The sequence below is a fragment of the Coloeus monedula genome (assembly GCF_965178545.1).
Source record: "Coloeus monedula genome assembly, chromosome: 22".
In the NCBI taxonomy this organism is placed as follows: Eukaryota; Metazoa; Chordata; class Aves; order Passeriformes; family Corvidae; genus Coloeus; species Coloeus monedula.
Window position 1 is genome coordinate 1914082 of NC_138802.1, and position 25180 is coordinate 1939261.

The following is a 25180-nucleotide window of genomic DNA, read 5'->3' on the forward strand; positions in this document are numbered from 1 at the left end:
TATAAAAATCCCTGTGAATTCATTCATGGAGGCATTCGAAGCTTAGCAACCCCCTGGAATCAGCCTTCTCACCCAGCAGTGAGAGGTGAGAACAGGGTGAGGAAAGGGTGAGGACAGGGTGAGAACATCCCCCTTTTCCAGACTGGAAATTCAGTGGGACTGACAAGCAGGGAGTCTGTGGCACCACCAGAAATAAATCCTGCTGTCCTCAGTGCTCTACTTGATGGGTTCATCCTCCCCCAAGTGCTCTCCTTGCTTGGACTAACAGGGAGCATCAGCCACTTGTCACACAAATTCAGGGTAATGGCCTGTTCTGGGACATCCCTCGTGAAACCCCACAGAATCCCAGGACAGTCAGCGTTAGAAGGGACCTCTGGAGATCCCCCTGTCCAACCCTCCTGTCCAACCCTGGAGCAGGTGACACAGGAATGTATCCAGCTGGGTTTGGAACATCTCCAGAGAGACTCCACCCCCTCCCAGGGCAGCTGCTCCAGAGCTCTGTCACCCTCACGGAAATTCTCCCTCACGAAATTCTTCATCGTGAGGACGCACGAGGGGAATCTCTGTGCATCCTCGAGCCACAGAAGTGATACAGGGACAGCTCTGCCCTTCCCAGGTGGGGACTTACTGCCACAGAGGTCTCCAAAGACGTAATAGCACTGCTCTGAGAAGGTGATCTTGTTCACAGTGTGCCTGAGGTAGCCGTGTTTCAACATGCTGCTGGCGTATTTCCTGGCCTCCCGGCGGTCCTTGAAGCCTTCCACGTGTGTGTAAAGCCAGTCCACCACATCTGCTCCTGAAATGTGGAGACACGGGATCATCTGAGCCAAATTGTGCCAGCTGAACACCCACATGGGCACTGACACTAAATACCCACGGAAAAAATCTTATTTGCACACACACTGCAACTCAAGGTTTGAGCTGCAGGAGTGAAAACGAATTTTTCTCTGGATTTGCAGAGGAGAAGTGACTGGGAATCACTTTCCTCAAGAGGCAGATTTTAGATTGCCAAGAAACCTGTGCTCCAACCCCTTCCTCAACAAAAAAGCACCTACAGCCTGAACTGACTGAATGCTAGCACAGGCTGACTGGCTGTGGTGATTTGAAATCTAATTAAGAGGCTTCATTAAGGTTGTGTGGTTGTCTGGAACTGGAATTCCAGTTGCTCTGCTGAACTTGGGCAGATTTCTAGAGCCACCTGAAAACCTGAGATATAAAAACAAAGGATTAAGAACCAGCTCTGTGTGGGCATGAGAAATGTGCAGCAATTTTGGCTGCCCAGGCTCAAACAAGAGTTATTTCCTGTCACACTTAGAGCTGTCCATAAATGGAATAAAAGAGGTCACAGACATGAAAAAAAAGCTCATAAAAAGGCAGTTTCTTGAGCCTATTTCCACTAAGTCACTATTTTCCCCCCACAAGCATTCCTGGGATCTGCTTACCTATGACTGCATTGGAGATGGTGATTTTTAACCACATCCTGTCCCGAATTTCAAGGCCTGAGTCTGGCAGCTGCATAACCTTGACAATAGTAGCCATGTCACTCTTCACAGTTAAGGGAGATTCTTCTAATTCTAAAAGGAAGAGAGGTCACAGGCTGCTTTGAAATGAACTGAGTCTGAAAGAACTTCTCAGCTCCCGGTTTGGATGGAACAAAAATACACTTTTACTAACAGATGCAAAAAAAAAAAGGGAAAAAAAAAAAAGACACAAAGGTTCCCAAATGCACCCTCATCCATGGAGTAAATTACAGCATTTGTAGCAATTCTTCAGATTTTGGGCTCAGGAATGCTGAGTCCCCATGTCTTGGCTTCCCAGAGCAGCTCCAGGATCCATTTTACATCAAGATTGGCAGGAAATGAAATCCAGGGAGTTCTGTGATCCATCATTTCCCGTTTCAATTTCTCAGGAACAGCCCTTCCACCCAAGGGATCAGTGTTTGTGGGACAAGCTTTTGGGGTTTGTTCTTTTGGGTTTGGGTTCATTGTCAGCAGTAACACCCAGCTGCATGGAGAAAGAGGATGACCATGGCTCAATCCATGTCCAGTTGTTTTCTTTTTTAAAGATCAGGACATTCTTGGGGAGAATTGAAATTAGAAATCTTCCCTCATCAGGAGAAAGGACAGTGATTTCCTCATAAAAACTCTTCCCAGGGTCCCAGAGATGGCAGCCTCACAATCCACTCCTCCCAGGATTACTCTGCCCTGCATCTTTCTTGTGGAACACTTTAAAAAAAGCTCCCAAATGCCTCCACAGCCATTCCCAGTTCACACCATTACAGGCAGAGCTGAATTCCCAGAGGCTTCACTCCTTCCTGATAAATTTTTACAATAAAATCAGAACAGGGTTGAGGTTGATCTTGTCAAATCCTCCTTCCCGTCCCATCTTCCATCCCTAGAAAATTCATTTTTTGTCTGTGTTTGTAGCCCAGACCCTTCTCCAGCAGGAATTGAGACACTTTCCTCCCCTCCCTCCTCCCAGTTCCCCACATCACCCACCTTCCAAAAGCACAAGGGAACCACTTTTGTCCAGCCACCCAAAATTTTTGATAAAAAAAGGTACAGCAAGCATGAAACAATGAAAACTGAAAATGCTTCTTTTCATACATGCACTGCCAATATGCATGAAAACATCCCAGACCAGCTCTGCATGCAGCTTCAATACTTACAAACCTCAAATAAACACTAAAACTTTGCTTTTGCTTTAAGTTAGTTTGGTTAGTGGCAAAAAGCAACATGTCTGGGGAAAAAAATACACCAACAAACTAATATCCAAGTACATGGGGAGCAATAAATTGTATTTTCTTGGAGACGTGTCGTCTGCATATGAACAGAAAATCAGTATTTTCTAAGTTCTAGCTGCTGTACAAATATGGAAAATTCTAAGATGCATCTGAAATGCTCCCAACTTTGGTCTGAATTCAGTCAGCTGTGGAAAATTCACCCAACCCAGGTCAGGGCAGGTAACAGGGCTGAGCTGAAGGAAGAGGTCACAATAAAAATCAGGGGTACCCTTTATTCTCTTGCATTCCAGAAAGGAAATATTTTAAGTCACTGGCACAGAAATGAGAAGCTGTCTCCAGAAATGTGGTTCTGCTCCCAAATACCTTTATTTTCAAAGAATGACTGAGAAGGTGCCTGTTCCCCACTTCCCAATCCCAGCACTATAATCAAGGCACAGGATACATGAATTGTTCAAGAGGAATGATGAGTACAGACTTGTTTGACAGCAACCAGCAGAGACATTGGATTCCAGCAGTACCTGTAAGGCTCAAAACACATCTCAGGATAAAGCAGCCAGCAGGAAAGGGGTTCACTTGCTTCCTACTGCAGGTTATTTCCCCTCAGTGGTGCTGCCTGATAGCTATAAACACCTACAAAAAAAAAAAACCCCTGGCCTTTCCCTCCAAGGTGAGGTGGAATTTCATCTTATAAAATCTGAGACATTTTACAAGTAAAGTCTCGTTCTGAGTAAAAGAAAGGAAGAGTTAATACTCCTTAAACAAATTTCCAAGATAAGGAGTTGGAGCATGGTGTTAGTAACACCAAGGCTGTGGTTTGATCCCTGTCTGGGCCACTCACTTAAGATCTGGACTCCGTGACCCTTGTGGGTCCCTTCCAATTCAGAAGATTCTGTGATTAGAGTGCTCTGAGAGGCTTTTGAATTAAAGAAACCTCTCTGAATCACGACAACCTCTTGGTTTCATGGATATGACTCTTTTAGACTGCCACAGACAGGCAAACCAGGAAGAAGGCTGAAATCTAACCATAATTTTATGTAGGATGTTAAACTCGGTTTTAGCCTGCTTAATAAATTCTAGAAATATAAAAAATCATAAGAAAGGATAAAAAAGAATCAACTAAGGCCATGTGAATACCAGGGAAGGATTTCCTGAACGAAACGCTAACATTATCGTTGACATTATTAAAAACCAACTAAAGCAAGGAGGGAACTCTCCCATCCACCTCAGGGGATAAACCTGAACCTATCTTTAAAAACCACCAACAACCACTTCTCCCTGAGACAAAACCCTGACCAAATACCTCCAATATCAACCTCCAACCTTTGTCAAAAGTTTTCCTGCTTTCCCCAAGTGTGAAAAACCCTTCAAGGCCTGGCTGCCGCTGCCGCTGTCACCGTGCCCGTGGCTGGGCCCTGCTGGCCCCGAGCAGCCCCCTGCCCTGGGCTGGCCAGGGGGTGACTTACTTTCCGACTCGGGAATTGAGCTTGTTAGTGAGGAGCTGGTAGATGTGGTGATGCTCATGGAGGGGCTCATACCGTAACGGGGGTACGCTCCCGTCATGGCCGTGGTATGAGAGATCCACGCCGCGGGGTCGATCGGCCGCACCGGCTCAGCTGCAAACAAAAGGGAGAGAAAACGGGGTCAAACTCGTAGCAAGCGTCAAGATTTTGAAAGATCTGAGGGGTTTTCTCTTGTTTTCTTGTTGTTTCAATGGTTTTTCTATGGGTTTCATGGGAGGGAAGTCCCACAGTCTGCACCACCACAAAAGGACAGCAAAACGGGGTCAGACTTGCAGCAAACACTAAGATGTTACGGGATCTGAGGGGTTTTCTCTTGTTCTCTTCTTGTTTCAATGGTTTTTCTATGGGTTTCATGAGAGTGAGGTCCCACAGTCTGCACCATCACAAAGGGGCCGCAAAATGGGGTCAGACTTGCAGGAAACACCAGGGTTTTGAGGGGTCTGAGGGGGTTTCTTTCAGTTATACTGGTTTTCCTAAGGGTTTCACAGGAGTGAGGTCCCACAGTCTGCACCACCACAAAAGGAACAGAAAACGGCGTCAGACTTGCAGGAAACACTAAGATGTTAAGGGATATGAGGAGTTTTCTCTTGTTTTCTTGTTGTTCCTCTGGTTTTCCTAGGAGTTTCATGGGAGTGAGGTCCCACAGTCTGCACCACCACAAAAGGAACAGAAAACGGCATCAGACTTGCAGGAAACACTAAGATGTTAAGGGATATGAGGGGTTTTCTCTTGTTTTCTTGTTGTTTCAATGGTTTTTCTATGGGTTTCATGAGAGTGAGGTCCCACAGTCTGCACCATCACAAAGGGACAGCAAAATGGGGTCAGACTTGCAGGAAACACCAGGGTTTTGAGGGGTCTGAGGGGGTTTCTTTCAGTTATACTGGTTTTCCTAAGGGTTTCACAGGAGTGAGGTCCCACATTCTGCACCACCACAAAAGGAACAGAAAACGGGGTCAGACTTGCAGGAAACACTAAGATGTTAAGGGATATGAGGGGTTTTCTCTTGTTTTCTTGTTGTTTCAATGGTTTTCATGGGAGTTTTATGGGAGTGAGGTCTCACAGTCTGCACCACCACAAAGGGACAGCAAAACGGGGTCAGACTTGCAGGAAACACCAGGGTTTTGAGGGGTCTGAGGGGGTTTCTTTCAGTTATACTGGTTTTCCTAAAGGTTTCACAGGAGTGAGGTCCCACAGTCTGCACCACCACAAAAAGCACAGAAAACAGGGTCAGAGCTGCAGCAAACATCAAGATTTTGAGAAATCTGAGAGGTTTTCTCTTGTTCCCTTGTTTTTTCTCTGGTTTTCCTATGGGTTTCACGGGAGTGAGCTCCCATAGTCTGCACCAGTCTATTGCATTTATTCCACCCTCATCTTCAGTGCCACTCTCATCTTCTGTGGACTGGGAACAAACTGGTTCCAGCACCACCAGCACAGCCCTCACCAGCAGGAGGCAGCTGTGTTTGTCACATCAGCACAGATCTTCTACTGCTACTGAAAATGAGATCATTTTCAAAGTGTTTTATGTGTATCACTGCTGCTTCCCTCACATTTTCAAAACACTTGGTTTGAATTCTCTCTAAGAAGTTCACATGTGAGAAAAGGAGGCTTTTTTACATAATTATCTCTAAATCTTTTATCAATTGAAAGGTTACTATCACCTCCCAAAAGGTTAGGAGCTTGATCCAGAGATATGAACCAAGAGAAAAACTCCCAGGAATTCAGTGGGCAGTGGAATCTCAGAAAAAGTATCTTGAACCCCAGGCTCCCAAAAGAAAAGTAAACAAATAAAAGACCGGGACTGGTAGAATCTTAGATGCCAAAATAGGTGAAAATATTCCAGACTTTGAAGGCTCCCCAGGAACCCAGCAAAGAACCCAAATGTGTACTCACCCCTGGGAATGGTGAAATAACTCCTGGGGGTAGGGTCCCAGCATTTGGCTACTGTTAGGCTGATAGGTCTGGGAAGAAAGAAAACAGGTAAGGAGGACACTTAGCCTTCCTACAGAGTTGGAAATGCTACAAGAACTACTTGGAACAAACTCAGTCCTATCCAGCAGTTGTCAAATACATTATGAGAATGGTTTTGGGAAGCTTTATAATGTTTTCAGTATGAAGCACATCAGGATGTTCCTGGTTTTGCACAGATGATGAGCACTGTTGGAGAAATCTGTTGGATGATCAGCTCTTGAGATATTAAAATGCTCATCACATAAACAAACAGTGCTGCTGAAACCAGGGAACTCCTCCTTCGTGTTGGTTTTGGCCAGAACTAACCTCACTTATTCATCATTTACACTGAGAAGTTCACAGTTGAGATCAGTCATGCTGATGGATATCAAAATGTTGATTTCCCAGCTCCAATGGAGGAGCACATGGAGGATAAAGAGGAAGAGGTTTTGTGATGTGCTCACCCTGGTTTGGAGACTATTTCCCGTAGAACCCGAACGGCATCGTCATTGCTCATGTTCTCAAAATTGACATCATTCACCTGAGAGGGTGCAGAAAGCAGAGGTCAGGCTTTGCAGCAGCAAAGTTAAAGATGTTTTAATTACTTAATTAAATCCCCCAATTGATCTGCCTGGTCACTGCTTCCATTCCTTGGAGCAGCTGCAGAAATGTCGTTTCTCAGAGCGTATCTCAAAGAATCACCGATTTCAGTGATCTTTGTGCTACATTTCTCTGAGTATCAATGTATTCTGTTCCCTGGTTACTAAAGCCCGTGGGGTTGGTGGGATGGCTGAGCACAGCAGCAGGATTTGGGGACAGGGACCCACCTGCAGCAGCATGTCCCCCGGCTCGATGCGCCCGTCCGCTGCCACTGCCCCTCCTTTCATGATGGAGCCGATGTAGATGCCACCGTCCCCCCGGTCATTGCTCTGTCCCACAATGCTGATTCCCAGGAAGTTGTATTTTTCTATATGGACACAAGTGGAGGGTAGGGAAGGGAAAAAAAAAAGCAGATAAAGTGGTTGGAGTGATAGCAAAGAGCGAGGCTGCTTCAGCTTTGAAACATCTCTCAACACATCTGCAGGGCCAGGTTTGACTTGCAATGATCGATCTCAGGCTGCTCCCAGGGTGAATATTTGCCTGGCACCTTCAGGGAAAGGCTGCTAGAGACAGGATTTTCTCATCCAAGACAGTGTTACATTAAAAAAAAAAAAAGCAGCAAGAGGAAGAGCACTGAAAAGACTTGTCCACACCTGGAAATTAGCACTGATCACATGAAGCAATTCTGCTTCCACATGTCAGAGAGGCAGGGAGGGTGTGGAGCTACTGAAAGGTGCTGAATTCATTGGTAGCCCTGCACATTTCTGTCTGGCTGAGCAATGAAACACATGAGCAGCAGAAATGCAAACCAGCAGTGCCCTTCTACCCTAATCCCTGCACATCCTGGAGTTCCAGCTCCTTCCCTGGAAGGAACACTGATCTGCTGCTGAAAATGGCCCAGGACCATGCAGTTCTGGATTAGGAATCCAGGCACAGTCAACACAGCAGCAACTCTCAGCTGCCATTCCCTTTATTCACCTGGCATCCTTTCAAACCAAGGAATTCTTTCCTGGCTCCAAAGGCTCCCACACCATCACAAAATACATCTCCACCACTTGAAATTCATCATTAAAAACGTGGCTTGTCCTCTTACCCATGTTGAGTGTGACAGTGATGATGTTTAGGGACATGGTGGAGTCAGTGATGCTGCTGAACGAAGACGACTGAAAAACACAACAGAAAAGCCTCAAGGTTTTAAATGGCTCAGAGTAAGAACTGCTGAGGATTAACTCATCATGAACTGATTAACAGGCTTCCAATTGAAAGGCATCCAGAAATTATTGAGTCATCCTCAAAATTATGCTTCAGTTAGAAACTTAAGGAAAGAAATCTGAACACAGTCTGCGCTTTCTCCAAAGGTTTGATCACAAAACACACAGAGCACGTGCCTAGATTGAGGTTTCTCAGCTGAACTTCACATGAATAATTTCTGCTTCCTGGCTGTGACTGACAGGCAGACATTTAAATCCTCCACCCAGTGGAGTGTGAATTATGGCACCCCCAGCTCCTCCCTAAAGGGAGGGGTGAACAACACATGATCCAGCAGGAAGTGAGAGGACACACAGCCCTGCCTCCAAAATGAAATACAAAGGTGCTTATCAAAGATCTTCTAAAACACTGGCCTGTGATAAAGTGTGTGCCAGCTCATTCTTTCATGTGAGAAGACTGACATTTATGGGAGAACAAAACAGTTATGTCAGGACTCTGTCCTTGGGATCACCCTCATCCTGCTGCCAAGGACTGGCACAAGAAAGGGCAGAGGAAAAGGTTTGAGATTTCCTATGAACTTGGATTTCTCCTTCCAGCAGAATGCAGTCCCAGCACATCTCATACCCCTTCCCACATCATAATGGAGCTTCTCCTCCAGACTGGTCTTGGAAAAGACAAGAAATGGGATCACTGAACAGTGAAAGGAGAAAGAGAGAGGTGAGAACTTGACTTTGGATCCGCAGAACTTCAAATGTAGAGATTTAGCTCAGACTGGAGCCAAAGGGAGCCTTCCCAGTGAATTCAACAGGCACAGACCTGTCCTGGATCCCTTCCTGCATCAACAGCTCCTCTCAAAAATCACAGTTCACCTCCTTGGATCATGCTGGTGCCAACCTTACCCTGTCAATCTGCCGCATCCTTTGTTTCCTCCTCCGGCGTTTGTGCTTCCGGATGAGCCGGGACGAGGTGCTCTGCTCCGTGGAGCTGCTCAACCTGGGGGGAAGGAGAGCAAATGTCACCCCTGCAAGGCTCAGCCACCTGCATTTTCTGCCAGAAGGAGCTGATTCCTGCAGCAGCAGGAGAGGGAAAAATCACAGAGACACGGAGATGACTCCAGCTAAACGGCAGCAGGGATCCGATTAATAATTTAATATTACAGAGTATAGTTTAGCACTTGTTTTCTTCTGGGACCGAGTCTGAGTGCAACCCTTAATGCTCATTTTTGTGAGTCTGTCTTGGTGCTATATTTTCTTCTGCTGTTACCAGGAAGTCAAGGCTTGAATTTAAAGAAATCAAATAGAAATTGATGACAGGGGGACAGTGAATAGGATTTACTTTCACATCTTCTGTTAGTTTTATTTTGCTGTGGGTTTTTTTTTCAGGCCCTTCAAACTTGTAGAACCTAAATGTGCCACATTTTACATATAAATCTTTAGATCTTTAAGAGTTTGGAGCATTAATCATCCTCATTTTACAGAGAGTGGAATGAGACAGAAATGGATTTGCCCAAATTAATTTCAGGAGCCTGGCACAAAGCCTAGATTATTAAGATACCACCACAGAGACATCTCTCCTCTATTTAATATGTTAAGAATGGCAAAAAAAAAAAAGACAAAGCAATGCTCCATCATTAACCAAGATTAAAAAATCCAACCTTATACAACACAAAGCAAACGTGCCAGGCTTTTCCCCGTTTCCACATCCCTGCCTTCCAAGTTCCAGCCACGTGCAGGAATGTGAGAATACCACAAAAACTTGATCCCAGCAATTCCAAAAAGGAGCTTGGTGTCCTGAGAGCACAGGAAACCCCTCTGGCCTGAAAGGAGGGTGTTTTCATCAAGCATCACCCCTGCAGATGCTGGAGCTGTTCAGAGGGTGTGAATCTCCTGACATTCCCTTGAGTTCACACAACTATTTCAGGCATGTTAACCTCACACACTCCTTTTTCCCCTCCCAGCAAGGGGAACTGAAGAGCCAAGAGGTGGGATTTTTCAAAAAGAGATCAAAAATGTGATAATTCCTGGCTGGTGGAACAGCTCACACAGCACCTGGGGTTGGGAGGTTTTACCTTCCAACAGGAAAAAGAAGGAGGTCTCAGCAACAGGGCTCCCAAAACTGGGCTTGTTCAACATCCACCTCTCCTGGAAAGCACCAAAGATTGACACAAAAACCTCCTCTTATACTTTGCTATCAATATTCTCCCCCTTCCTGCTTCTTCTCCCATTTCCTTCTCCTCCTCTTCCCTCCCAGAACATCTCATCAGAGGATTCAGCTAAAACTTCCAGGTTTAGGAGAATCCAAGGAAAGCCAAGGCACGTTGCTCACTCCACAGTGAAGCTGCCTGCTCTTTGAAAGGGCATTTTTCTCTCCAATTAAACCAGCAAAACCAGAGTTTCTTGGCAGATCTCTGAGCTTCTGTTACCAGGTGATAACATGTGAGACATGAAGTTATTCTTTGTTGTATTTTTGCCATTCTGCTCAGTATCAGGATGGAAGGATGAGAAGCAGCTCCTTAGAAAAGCCCCAGTTCAGGTTTAGTTCAAGAGGACACACAACATTTCAGGGAAAAATTGCAGCTAAAACAGCCTCTCACATCAGTTGCACAAAACTGATGATCAGAAGGCTCTGCAAGAACATTTTTACACCTAATTTCATGTAGCTGTGGCACATTTCATCATCTCTCCTTGTAATTTCTGCTCAATTCACAGCCTTAATGCATCCTTGCTGAATCCTTAATACTCTGGGAGCATCTGGATGCTAAAAAGCAGCTCAAAAACTCTAATGAGGAATATTTTGCTCTCTGAAGCATCCCCAGAAATACTGGGTAAAAGTTGTTGTTACAATTTGATGAGCAAAACAAGATGGTAAATTTGAGCTTTTGAGACAAATAAAGTGCAAAGACGAAAAACAAATCTGGAGTTATCACTAGCAATTAATTTCCTGCACCAACTACTGCCCAAAACCCTGACTGTACTTCTAACACAAAGGTCAATAAATACCACAGATTAAAAAAAATATTGTAATAATAATAACAACAGCAGCAATAATAATAATTGTAATCATTTTTTGTCCATTCTACAATCCCCAAAGGAAGGGGGAAAAAAAGGCAACATTTGTTAAAGGAAGCTTATCCACATGGCTTAGAAAGAAATGATGGTAATTTCTTTAATGAGAAATAAACATCATCATTTTTTTGCAGTGAATTATTTTAGTTACATTGAACTGAGAGCAGCAATTGCTGACAATAATCCCACAGCTACATATGTCAGATCTGTTAGACCTAAGAGAAGACAGAAAAAAGACTTTTACTATGAAGTTCCCTACATCACCCTGTATTCAAAATCTTACCTGCAAACAACACAAACATTCCATTATATCCCACTTTGAAAAGAAAGGAAATAAATTATTGTGCTCCCACTGTCACTCTGCACTGTCCTGGAATATCTGTGAACAGCTTCATTCACCAAAACAAAACATCATTCTTTAACTGAATGCAACAGAAATTCCTTGGGCTGGGAATTACCCAGCTCTGCTCCAGTGCTCCCAGTTAAAATAAAACAGTGCCAAACACACAGAGTCAGAAAAGCATCCCAACCTCACAACCTCTTCCCTTCCAGGACAGCAACATCCTTTCCATCTGATTTCCTTCCCCGGTGCCTCCTCCCCGCACAGCTTCCTTCACAAAGCAGCTTCTGCCATCAGAACCCATCAGCTGTCATGCACCAAACTCACCCCTCAGACCCCTCTGTCCCCAGGCTGGTGTCTCCAGCAGCTCTGGAGCCTCCTCCATTTGCTCTTTGCCTTATTTGCCTCTACAGAAAACCTCTCCCTGCCAGCACAATCTCTCCTGTGCCTGAGAACATCATCCCTGGAACACAACAGCATACCTTGGAGCATTCCTTTGAGTGGTTCTTCCTGACTAGCTGGCCTGGCAGCTCTTCCCTGTGCCAAAAGCTCCTGCCCCAGCCTCCAGAGGGAAAGGCAGCCGCAGCAGCTTCGAAGAATCTCCTTCTTCCTGGGGCAGACTCGGGAAGTTTTATTTTATTCCTACAGAAAGATTTCGCTGGGTCTGCTCTCACGTGCCTCAGTGGCCACCCTGCCTGTGCTAATCCTGCCCTCCTGCATAGCTGGCTGCCATGGAAATGATTAATTTATTTACAAGAAATCCAAATCAGCTGCAGGGTTGTTGTTGTTGTTTCTGTGGGCTCCAGTTTTTAGGGAGGGAAGGAGGGCTCGAAGCCCTAAAGGCTTTGGGAAGGCTCGGGGTGCATTCAGGGTAAGGACTGATCTTGCCAACCCTCCATGCATGTGAATATCCAGGTGAAGCACATCCAGAAGGGGGATTTTTTAATATCTTTTTTATATCTATTTATATCTGTTTTATATACAATGATTTTTTTGTATCTCCAGGTGCTGGCAACTTCATCATGGAATGGTTTGGGTTGGAAGGGACCTTAAACTCTTCTCATTCCAACCTTGCACTTCACTGGGACTGCAAAATAAGTTCTTGAAACTACTTCAGGACTAAAGCTTCAATGTGCATTTAGACACCCTTTTAACCCTTTGGAAACACACAGCCTTTAATCAGAATTTGGAGGAACTGCTGTTCTTCTGCAGGTCTTTAGGCCCTGACCAACTCCAAGACCCAACAGATCCACCAAGATCCATAAGCTGACCATGTTTGTGAACACAGCAAGGGGTTCAGTATCTCCAGCAGCAGTTGCTCTTTACTGTTTCTATTAAATTTATTTACATCCTTGCAAAGAAGTATTTTGAATCCAAGAAATGTATTGGCTTACAGACTTCTTCAGGAAAAACAAAATTATCTTTAGATATAACAGAGATGTCTTGAAATGAGAGGTATTTTTCAAGTAGGGAATAATTCACACTCTGTGTCTGCACATAAAGAAAGAAATCATGAAGAAGCCATAAATATATGGCAGCCCAGGCTGCCTTTGCAACAGCATTAACTTTGATGAATTCCTGAACTGCTCACAGGTTTCAGACCATGCAATTACCCAGGAATTCCTTTATAATTGAGCTCCAGTGAAGTGCACACTTATTAGGAATCTATGCTGACAGTATTTTGTTTTAATATTCACACCATTACTTTATAAATAGGTAGGCAGTTGCACAGTGCTTTGATCTTGAAATGTGACCATTCTTGCTATTAAAAGGAGAGGAACAGAACTTTTCTTTCAACTGCAACAGTGGTTTGGACAGTGACCCAATAACTGAGCAGTGACTGCACACAATGATGTCACTGATGAACGACCAGTGCTCGAATCACAAAAGAAATAAAAGGAAAATTTAAAAAAAAAGGAGGGGGAGGAGAAAAAACAAGAGGATGGAATCAGAAGAGGCCAAGAAGATGCCAAGGAGCTTTTCCAGCTCTGTCCCCATGGCAGGACTGTACCTGCTGGTGTTGTCATCATCCTCAGAGTCGATGAAGCTGCTGGACTCCAGCTCACTGCTCATCATGGTGGAGGAGCTGTCATAGCCAGGGGGGTGCTCACGGTGCCTGTCCAGCTTGGGGTGCCCATTGATCCTGGGGACTGGAAAAGCACAACAAAGGAGTGTTAGAGGAAGGGAAGAGGAGTAGGGAAGTTGTGGCACTGGGAGCAGCAGGACAATCACACAAACCAAGCTCTTTGCAGAAGCTGATCCCTCTCAACAATTGGAAAACCTTCTGTCCTGCTGGCCTGCCCTGTCCCTGTCCCTTTTCCACTTGCCTATGGCTCAGTTTCTGGGCAGGCCATAAACAGTATCAGGCACAGAAAAGCACTATAAAGGTATCAGACATCAACAAGAAGCTGTGTCAATGGGAAGGGACAAACAAAAGCAGTTTAAGTTTGGCAGGGACAGACCCAGCAGCCCAGAAATCCCAAAAACAACATTCTTGGATGAATTTTATTAATATCTCAGCCATAAAAGCACCTTTACCTGGACCTGTGCTGCACATTCCTGTTCCTTGTGTGGGCAGCACAGGACATCAAACTCACAGTGCCTTGACCATTCAGGTGTTTCAGAGCAATTCTTTCCTAATCCCTGGCTGTGTGAACGCTGGCAGACACAAACATTCCCACAGATAATCCCCTCTCACGAATGCCTTTTCACTTGAAGGCAGCAGTGGCTCATCTTTTCCTAGAGATATTTTAGGGATTTTCCTCAGCAAAGCAAACTCCTCCTGCACCTTTCATTAGAAGATCCTTAATCTCCAAGTGTTTTATTTTACTAGGAATGTTTCTTTCCCTGAAACAAGAAAGGCTCAGCTTGATAAGGCACCTGGTAAAGAAATCAACCTAACAGGCTTCAAAGATAGGCTGAGATTTTAAACAACCCTCTCCAAACTCACAACTCCCAGGTCTAAGGGATTTGCTCTTCAATTACAGAAAGGAAAACCTGCTTACAGGAGAAATTCCTACATCCCTGCAGTAGGAATGATACCTGATGCATATTGAGAGTTAATTAATAAAGTAACATGGTTTGCTTTGCAAGTGAAGTATCAGAGAAAGTTTGACAAGTGATGCTCAGTGTTTATTAAAGATTTCCAGCACCAGGAGAAAACTCAGCAACAGAGGAAGCCAAGACATGGAATAAATCATGGAATAAATCTGTTTTATACCTCCCAAGCAGCACCAGGTAGCCCTGAGCTCACAGGAAAGGTTTCCTGTGTAATTAAGGTATGCATTTAAATCCATAAAGCCTTTTTGCAATTTCCCTGCCCGACTAAAATTTCCTTTTCCAAGCTTTTCTAATGTTAGCCAGCATTGTTTGGGGGCAATAAACCATTATTATAACTGAGTACTTTCCCAAACCATGATTATAAGGGGTTTACTCATAAAATACTCCCATGTAACCAAGTTTAAGTCTAAAGAAGAATCATTCCCTGCTCTGGTTCAGTGTCTGTCCCACTAATGACCAGGGACTTTCTGCCCTGCTGACCCCCTGCCCTGTCCCTTCAGTAGAGGATGACAGAGTTCACCAGGACAGTGTGACAAAAGCCTTTCAGTGCCTCAAAGAGCTGAGAATAAAGCATAGCCTGCGAGGGTAAAATATGTCCTCCCTGACTTTTATCAACAGCAGAGCAGGCCCTGCCTGAGGGACAAAAGCACATCAAAGACCAAATCAAACAAGCCCTGAAAGCAGAAAGGGAAGAGCAGCATCTGCTCAAGGGAGCTGTGAAGAAGGTTCTGTGCCACTGCAGAGAACAAGGGTGAGGGTGGCTCAGAGAGAAGGCCCAAGTTCCCAGTTAGGAGGGAAACACCACCCTCCCAACCCCTTCCAAAAGTCCTGCCTGTTTATTAACAGGAAATGTGTTATCACTTCCTCGGTAAAGACTTGTGGGGTGCAGGGCTCGGTCCCTGCTTCGTAAATAGGGATGGACAATGGGACTGTCCACTCCTGCTTTATGGGCATATCCCTGTACCCTGACTTGCCTTGGGACTGATGCTCTTTGGAACCTCAAACAGCCTCCAATCCCTCCACCCCACGCAGGCTCCACGTTCCCATCCCAGCTGTTTTCCAGTTCCAGCCCTTCTGCAGATTCCTTGGCACACAGCGTGGTAAAAAATCCCCATATTGCAGCAGCAGGGGGAAATGTGCAACAGCTCCTCTTCCCAAACATTTGGGATCTGTGAGCCTGCCCTCATGAAGAGCTTCTCAAGGCACAGGCATTTCTCAGCTGGCTGCACAAGAGTTAAGTTCACCCCACAGCAAACCGGGTGTTGAAACACCAGTGTCGACACTTGACATCTGCAGACTTGTCAGAAACCGAGCAGCAGCTATAAAACATTCCTCAACACCCAAAAAAACCCTCTTGTCCCTTAATTACCTCCCTAATTAGAGCTTCCACAGTCCCCTTTCCCACTCCTCCTCAGCAAACTGACATGGGAGCTTTGTTCCTCCCAGCGAGGGGTCCCCACAACATGTGCCAGGCAGACCTCCCACGGCCCTAATTAAGATCCTCACTCCACTTTCACTTGATAGGACTTTGTCAACTTTCCAAAACAACAAGGATTTTTGTTGCTTGAAGAGAAAAAAGGGGAGCTCTGAGATCCTGATTTTTTTTTTTTTTTCCAGACCACTTTTCCTCGAGATTTTCTTGCTGCTTGTATCTGCAGTGTCACACAGCTCCAAAAAAAGTTTTATTATGTTCTTCAAGCCACCATATTCTCTTCGTGGGGATTATTTTGAAATCAAACAATATACAAGCTCAGATGAAGATTCATTGTCTGTGCACTTAAAATAGGAATACAATTTAAGTGAAATGGGTGGAAAAGCTTAGGGATACCCCAAATCCTTTGCATGTTCAATGGATGGAGGTGTGAAAACGCTGTCAGATCACCAGGTGTGTCCCACACCTTCCAGCTGCAGCTGGCCATCAGTATTTATCAAGGCCTGCGTGTGTGTAATTGCCCAGTAGCAATTCAGCAGAAACAGCTTTTCTGGGGTGAGTAATCCTGCAACAACGAAGGAAAACATCCAGGCTGCTGTGGTCAACAATCCACCCACGGTACCACGCTGTTAATTATCACCCACTGGAGAACCTGGGGAATTTACCATCACCCAGACTCCAAATCACACCTCTGGAAGGACCTTGTTGCAGTTCAAGCCCAGACTGAAAGCTGGCAACGTTTTCCAGTAAAATTAGGAAACAACTTTTGTAAATTAAAATGGAGAGCAGCACAGAAAAATCTTTGTTTAGTGTCCCTTTTCTTTCCTGGGGTTTTTCCAACCTTAATTCTGTGGAACCTCTCCATTCCAGTGCTCTGGGCTCAGTGGACTCAGCCTGTTTGACCTGTACAGGTTTGAGCTCAGTGTTTCCCTCTTCCCAAATGGCTCCTTAGCACCTTTTCTCACTCCACCTGTTTGAAATGACGTTTGTTACACCCTGCTCGTGTCTTCCCGTGGAACAAAAACTCCTTTCCCTTTGAGGGAATCCAGGGAAATCCTCCTTGCCAGGGTGGGTGATTCTTTGTCCTGCACTTTGTACCAAACAGTTACAAACACAGGGAATTGTCCAGCTGGCTGAGCTGTCCCTGTGCCTCTGGAATAAAACCTCTGGCACAAACCTGTGATTAACACACAGCTCTAGGGAGATCCCTCATCCTGCCCCTCTGCCAACCACCAGGGCTGTAATTTGGGCATTATTCAAACGAGTCTCTGCAGGAGCAGATCAAACACTCTCACTGCATTTCCTGCTTTCTGCAGGGGAAGGAGGATTTATCCTGTTTCACAATGAGGGGAGAGGACACAGCTGCTGCCCCTGGAACAGCTGTAATCAGCTGCCACAGCCCTGCTGCCCTTTCCCCATCCTTGGCCCCCTTTTCCTAGGGCTGTTCCCCCATTTTACATCCAGCTGTGCTCCAGACAAGACATGAAGGTGCAAGGAAAGAATAACTCTGTGTCATTGTTATTAAAAGGCCTTAAAATCCTTCCCAGGATTAGGGCATTTCACTTCTTTTAGTATTTTCAAGAGGCATAGAGCTGAACTGTACATTTTAGACTTGCTTTCCACTGAAAACAACTCATGTTTTCATGTGTATTGTGTTATTCATGTGTTATCTATGTATGTATTTCATCTGTTATTATGTGTACTGGATGTTGTTATTATTAAATAAAATATTCTTATGACCACGGAAACACGATGGACATTAAATAATGTATTTTAAGGCTGTTCCCCTTGCTTTATGCACATTAACAAAACTCATCTGCTGCAGGCAGAAGGCTTAAATTCAGAGAACAGCTAATGTTTGTGACATGTTCTTGTCTGGGCTTTGACAGGAGGAGGAAATTTTATCCCATTTCTTTCTAAATGTATGAATTGGTTTCAGACCACTCCAAGCAGAAACTCCTGTGCTCAAATAATTCCATACACCAACACCAGCTCTTATGCCAATATCCACAGCAAAACACGAACTGGCACTGATTTAATGCTTAAAACAACTCCCCTTTGCACATCCTTCCTGCAACAAGTTTTTAACACAACGTTGTGAGAGGATTCTGCCTCTTTCTGTCATTTCCTAATGGAATTTGCAGTCAGGATCACGCACAGACAGCTCTCTGCTCCTCCCACTGAGGGATTTTCATTTACTCTGCATCAGTGACACTTTGGAAGGGTTAAATGAACAGAAACCTTCAGTATAAATCTGATTTCCTGCGTTCTAACTGGAGGCAAATACTTTGGTGGGTGGAGCTGGGAATAAAGGCCATGATGGCATCTCTGGGGCCCAAGTATTCCAAATTCTGGACTATTTTAAACACAATGGGTGGCACCTATTAATTCTTAATTAAGCCTGGAAATTCTTGTCTGGCAACGAATGAAAAAGCCAAGCTTACTTTGATGTACAGACCAGAGGCAAGACACGGAGTTCTGCATTTTATAGGTGCACTTTGGGTGCATTTAGGTATAAAAACAGATCTTCAGAGCCCCTGTTACACCAGCATAAAACACCACAGCTGAGCCAAGCCTTGAGAAATCAACAGCCAGTCCTGTCCAAGCTATTCATCTTCTCACGCTGCAGAAAGTTCTGCATATTGTCAAAAATAATCTCTCTGCCACTTCACCGTGCGTTGTGCAGACCTCTCAGAAAAACGCTGAGCTTCAAAGAGTTTCAGAGCAATTATCAAATTATTCCATTAAAATAATAAGAGTCCCTGAAAGCAGGCAGGAATGCAGACACAGGTCTCTTCTGTTCGTGCAGGAGGAGTTGTTGCTCTGAAAGATGTGAGGAGAAGGGGGAAGATGAAGCAGGACTCACCATCCTCGTGCCCTTCCCGGTTCCTCCGCCGGTGCCGCTCCCGCCGGTGGCTGATCACGGATTCTGTTCCTGTCTCGTTGTCCAGGCCATCCCTGCTGCTGGCAGCGTTGGGACTGTCACAGAACAAATGGGAACAATCACTGCAGTCATCCCTTTTTCCCTTTTCCACACAGACTGGGAGCACGTTGGTGCAGCAGCCAGAAAACTGCTCTGAGGCTGAGCACTGCAAACTGTCCTGGGTTGCTGGGCCCACCCCAAAACCACCTGAGGGGTGAAAAGAAAACCCAAAAAACCACCTGAGGGGTGAAAAGACAACCCAAAATCGATGCCCTGAGACCCAGAGCTGTTTGCACGAGTGCTTGCACATCATCCTGACACTGGAAAAGCTGCCACAGGGCTGTGCATGACATTCCCACAGGGAAGAAAGGCTCCTGCTGGGCCAGGAGAAGGGATCATTCTGGTACGTGCTGAGATCCCAGCCAAGAGCAGAAGCTGCAGCTCACTGGCACTTTTAATTTAGAGCTCTGACCTTGGAGGGTGAAGCCTTGCAAAGCTCACAATAATTAAGTGCACAGAACCACAGAACATCCTGTGTTGAAAGGGACCTTTGAGATCATCCAGTGCCAGCCTTGTCACGGGCAGGGTCACCTTCCACTGTCCCAGGGTGCTCCAAACCAGCCTTGGACACTTCCAGGGATCCAGGGGCAGCCACAGCTTCTCTGGGAAATCCATCCCAGGGCCTCAGCACCCTCACAGAGAAGAATTTCTTCCCAATATCCAACCTAAACCCACTCTCTGCCAGTGTGAATCCATCCCCCCTTGTTCTGTCACTCCAGGCTCTTGTAAATCATCTTTCTCCATCCTTCCTGTCAGCTCCAGTGCTGGAAAGAGCCACAGCTCATTTCACTGGATTAAACTGAGCAAACTGCCCTAAAGCTCCTACAAATGTAACAGTGAAAACGAAACTCGATGTGAGCCAAAGCTCTGCTGTGGAAGATCTCCCTCAGAAAGTGACTCCTCATTCTCCTCCTCTCTGACCCATAAATCCCAGCTGGTTCAAGAGTCTCCACTCTCCCCCGCCCTGTGTACCTGTAATTCATGCCTGCCATGTCCTCACCCATGCACCACAGGAGTGTAGTGGCCATCCTTTACCTCCAGCAGAGCATCACTGATGTGTTTCTCCTACAATTCCACGAGGCTGGACATGCACATTTCACACAGGGAATTAAACCACCAGCACTGTAACCAACTATCCCCCACTCCTGTGGCAGCTGGAGCCAGACCTGGCTGTGTGGAACCACATTTAAGTGTCACATTTCCACATTTCAGAGGCTGCTGTGCCTCCTGCACACCCACATGCTCTCTGTGAGTCGATGAAATGTGCTGACATGCCCAGCAGAGAAATTAGGAAATCGGGGTTGTCGTTCAGGAAAACATCTGAGTGCACATTTTATCCCTACCGAAATGCCTGGGTGGATTTCAGTGCTGCCACATGGTTTTTTACACTTCTTGTTTAGCCCAGCACAGCTGGAAAGGGGAAGAGGGTGACACATTGCTCAGGTCACTCCTGGCTATCCCAGCAGCACCATCTACTGACTCCTGCTCACAATTCCCTCTCCTAAAGCACCTCAGAACCTAAATCTGCCTCCAAAAGGTGGTTTCCATCCTACAAAATGTGATTTAAACCACAGCAAAGGGTGCAAAAATAACTCCCAGCTGCCCTCTTCCCTCTCCAAAGCTCAGCCCATTAAATGCAGCTCCATTTTCAGAGCACATGAGAAAGGTAACTCAGAGGTCACTGCTCTCACCTCACCCTGCACCTCCACCACCAAACTCAGCTCAAAGTGGATTTGGCAACCCCCAAACAGCAGCAGTGGAGCATGAAATGCAGGCTGAGCTTCAGAACCCGCAGCAGGAAGGGGAAAAAAAAATGAAGTTTTGTTTGGATTTCATCAATGATGAAGCAAAACATCAACGCTGTCAGGCAGGGAGTTATCACTTCAGCTCTGATAAGGATCTCATTCCCCCGGATGGCATTGCCTGCTTCACCTATTCCTTGGATTCTTTGTTGTCCAGCAACATTTCTGTTTGTACAATTGCACAACACCCAGCTCAGCTGGCACTTATTTATATAAGGCCTCAATCAACACTGAAGGAGATGACAGATCTCTGATAGCTTGAAGAGCATTTAAATAAAATCACAGGGATTTAGGAACCAAGAAGGTACAAGTCACTCTCATTGCACAACCACCACAGCAAAATCCCCAGAAACATAATTTGCCATAATTTCTGAGGACTACAGTGATGATTCAGGTTCATTTTACAATGAAAGACTTGTTAAGCTCAACAGAGAAACAAATCACTTCAAAGTACGGTGGATTCTTGGTCACTTTAATCTAGAGTGGGTGTGCTTTAAAATGAAATTCTGACAGTGACAGAATTTAGGGCTTCATGTAGAATAACTGAGATAATCTGCCCTGTGTTATGGACTAAACTCAGGTCATCCTTACCTTCTCTTCTGGACTGAAAAAATGAAACACAACAGAAAAATCCACTGTAAAACGTTGAGATGTTGTGGGAAATTGTGAGAAGAACCCAAAAAGGCATTAAGGGAAAACAAGTTTTAGTCTAGGAAAACTCCCCACAAGCCAGATTCTCTGCTGGAGTTCAGAAAAAGAAAGAAAAAGGAGTGAAGGAAGCAGAAAGCAGGAAGATGGTTTGTCTGGGAATGGGAACAGAGGCAGAAAACACGACCTGAGCGAGGTCCTTCACCCCTCTGAGCATTCCCACATTTTCTCTGTAGTATTTAGAGACTTTGAGAACACTCTGGAAGAAGCAGGTGCTCCAGCAGGGCCTTGGATCCATGGCTCTGGCAGTGAGCAGCACCACAAACCTCGTGCCTAATTCCAAGCTAATTATCTTCTTAAACAAAGCTCGATCTTGCAGCTGTTCCAGACAGGTTTAGGCCAGGAAAGACAAAGGCCTGGTTTTATTTTCTGGCCTCTCCCAGCCAGTTCAGAACACAGGAGGGCAGCACAGCCCTTGCAAGACAGTGCCAGGCAGGGTCAAGATTTCCCAGGATTTCTCATCCCCTCTGAAAGGTTTTTATCTGTAAAAGACTCAAACACAACACTGAGGGCTCTTCCAGGCAACAGCCATCCCAAAAAGCAATGGAAAAGAGGCAAATCCAGGCCACGTTTCCTTCTCCAAACACAGACTAAGAGCACAAGGCCCTGCTTTAAATCCTCCTTGTGGAAATTCCAAGGCCCTCCCTGGAAATGAAGGTATCCTTAGGATACCCTTTGGATGAGGAACAGGAAATAACGAGGCTGCCATCAAAGCAGATATTCGCAGTCTGGCCACACACAGATGGAGCTGGCAGCCTCTGCGTGGACATGGAGCAGGAATTGAATTATTCCTTATGGAAATTTTCCCTCCTGACAGCAGCATTCAGCTGGCTCTGCACCCTCCATAATTACACATAACACACTAATCACTTGTCAGCCACACACTACAAAAAAGCATTTTGGGCTCCCTCCCCACTTAACTCATCCACAGCAGACTTGAAAATGAGATATTTTGGATAAATATTTCACTCTAACAATGACAGGGGGTTTTCATTCCCATTCCCCTTTTAATTCCTCGATATTTTATTTTTATACCAATAACAACAAACAGCTGGCTTGCAGCAGCAAGAGAAATGAGGGTGAGAAATAGACAGGAATTCAAATTCGATAAATAAATGGGAGAATTGGGTCTTACTGGAATGATGGGGGCCGGGAATCTCCGATGCCTCCTGTCCTCTCCAGGGGTGGTGGCAGGTCCGTGTGGCTCTCGGTGCACTGGGAGCCTGTGTCAGAGTGGGAGCTTTCAGCCAGGACCAGCTGCCAACAGAAAAAAAAAAACCAGAATTACACCAGAATTACTCCCACCAGTTTCTCCACTCTGGCCCAGCGTGTTCAGCCAATATCCCAGGATCTGAGGGGAACTGGAGGATGGGAAGCGCAGGGATCCCTGCCAAACTCGCCTAAAATCAGGTTCCAGTCGGTCTCCACGTGAAAACATCAGCAGCCTGGATGTGCACAGAATTCCTGCAAGCACCAAGAATTCTTCTCCTCTTGCAAAAACAGGCACCCCAGGCAGGGAGGGGATTTTGGAGACCTGGCATTGCAGCATTCCCTGAGTTGCCCAAGCACACGAGTTGTCAGCATCCCTTGCAAAATACACCCACATTTTAAGGCTGTGCTCCCAGCCTGGCTTTGCCAGCACAAAAATGAAAAGCAAAAGCTGGAACACGTCAGAAATACAGCCCAAACCCAATGGAACTCCTCCTACAAGATCTTCAACCCCCTGAAAATTCACAGTCTAGCCTGGCCCCCACCACCAAATCTCTGAGTTGCCACCATCTCTGTTGAGAGCCTGAATTTAAGCCAAGGTCACCCAAGCTCAACAGAAAGCTGCTTCAGAGGAGGAGCTGGTCATCCTCCCTGTGTCTCTTGTGCCCATTTTGTCTCCAAATGTTCCCTTAAGGCAGAGCTGCAGACAGAAAAAGGCATTTTCCAACCATGCCACGGAAACCAGGATATGGAGAGATGACTCTTCTGCAGTTCATGAGGACCTGAAAACTTCTCTAAAGCTCCTCTGGTGTGATTATCACCTTCAGAACTCTCTGACACTGCCATTTGCATTCAGGGAAGCTGGAGGGGCCTGGCAGCCTGTGGAAGGAAAGGCTGCAGAGCACCCAACACTCAGAATCCCCATGGAAATTGGGAATTAAAGATGCTGCAAGGATCCATCTCCTCATTCCAAACACCAAGGACCTGCATACAGCATGCTATCCTCGGGAATTATCACCAATTCCAGTCCTGGACAAGGCAGGATGTCAATTTTAATGTTATCAATATTGCCAGTAACTACCAGGGATGCTTCTGGATAATGGATCACAGGCATGGCCATAGCACACAGGAGGATTTCTGTACTCAAATCTCATTTCCAGTAAATCCAGGCCAGCCCATCTCCCTCCAGCACAGCCAGTGGGACATCTTTAATCAGCAGAGAAAGAAGAAGGAGTCTCCTCCTCTCCCCAGCCTCCTAGTTTGCAGCTCATTTTAATGATTGACAGAAGATCTTAGATTGAACTAAGATCTGATTCCCACCAGGCTAGCACCTACTTTTCTGTATTCAGCGAAGAAATAATAAATTTTTTAAAAAAGACAGAGATGCTTTGTGTAAAGAGTCCTTTTGTACACTTTGGGTTTTGACATTAATATTTTTTAAATCTTCTCAGTGTTGGAAAAAAGCTCCTGACTGAAATGTAAACCCAGGAACCAACCAGAACAGGTCCCTCCTCTATCAGTAAATATTTTATAATGAAATCAGCATTTTTGCTTCCATGTTCTAACCTAGAAAGGCAGGGCACTGCCAATTCTGCACCAGTGAGAAGAAAGCAATCAAAGATACCTAAATGCAACCTAAATCCCAGGGGAGGAGAACCATGCTCTGGGTAAAGCACCACTACAGAAAAGCAAACATGCATTGATCCAAGACTCCTTTTAATTTATCTCTGCAAATAGAACAAGGTGATTCTCAATTAGAAATTCCAGTTCTAATCTGACTTCACCTGTTAGATTAAGTGGTTATTTTTTATTAACAAGCCTGACAGTGGAGGAGTTACACTCCTCTGGTTTACAAACAGGAAGGCAGACGCCCAACCTGAGAGGGTTTGGGTAAAATGAAAAGAGGATTCTGTGAAGGACTCAGTTAATATTTGAAACGACTGTACAAAGATTCTTCTCCCATGAAGCTGGGAGAATTTTGCATATCCTAATGCAAAAAATATATTTAAACAGTCCACTGACCACACACAGCATTTTCTGGCCATGATCCACAGAAATTAGACTTGACCTGGAGGTGAGCAGGGTGACTTTTATCACCAACCCCCTGAGCCACCTCATCACTTGGCTGAGTCTCTTTAAACACTTGATTATAAGGTCTTTAATTAAACAAATCCTCAATTAATGATATCGATTAATACCTTTCACCAACAGGCAACGAGGTCTCAGTTTCCCTTTATTTTTAGCTGTGGAAGAAGCAGAGCAGGAGAGATTCCAACTCTAACTGGTTAATTTATTAAGGACTAATTCTAATATAATGATCAGAGAGGTGCTGGCTGTTAAAGAAGGGGATGGAGAGGAGGGAACTGGCATTCAGGATGCAGGGAATTACTCCTAGGAGCATAAACCATAAATATGAGGCAGAAAACACACACAGGCTGTCAAAAAGGAACTGCCTGGAGACAAAACAGCTCCCCAGCACCACATGGAGTCAGCTGCATTATTCAAACTCTTATCACCAAAGCAGGAGCAACAGAGGAAACACTGAAGGGAAAAATAACACCA

The 25180-nt window shown here is 45.3% G+C and overlaps 1 protein-coding gene across 1 annotated transcript in view; it reads right to left on the minus strand.

Annotated features, from left to right (window-relative positions):
- DVL1 (dishevelled segment polarity protein 1) overlaps positions 1–25180 on the minus strand; it is a 65962-nt gene that overhangs the window by 3262 nt on the left and 37520 nt on the right. The window contains exons 3-13 of the mRNA XM_082295845.1: positions 22545–22666; positions 18783–18895; positions 13436–13574; positions 8919–9012; positions 7904–7973; positions 7038–7177; positions 6675–6751; positions 6154–6221; positions 4279–4356; positions 1443–1574; positions 629–796 (exon numbers count right to left, since the gene is read on the minus strand). Of these exons, the coding sequence (XP_082151971.1) occupies positions 629–796; positions 1443–1574; positions 4279–4356; positions 6154–6221; positions 6675–6751; positions 7038–7177; positions 7904–7973; positions 8919–9012; positions 13436–13574; positions 18783–18895; positions 22545–22666 (1201 nt within the window). The remainder of the gene's footprint in view (positions 1–628; positions 797–1442; positions 1575–4278; positions 4357–6153; positions 6222–6674; positions 6752–7037; positions 7178–7903; positions 7974–8918; positions 9013–13435; positions 13575–18782; positions 18896–22544; positions 22667–25180) is intronic.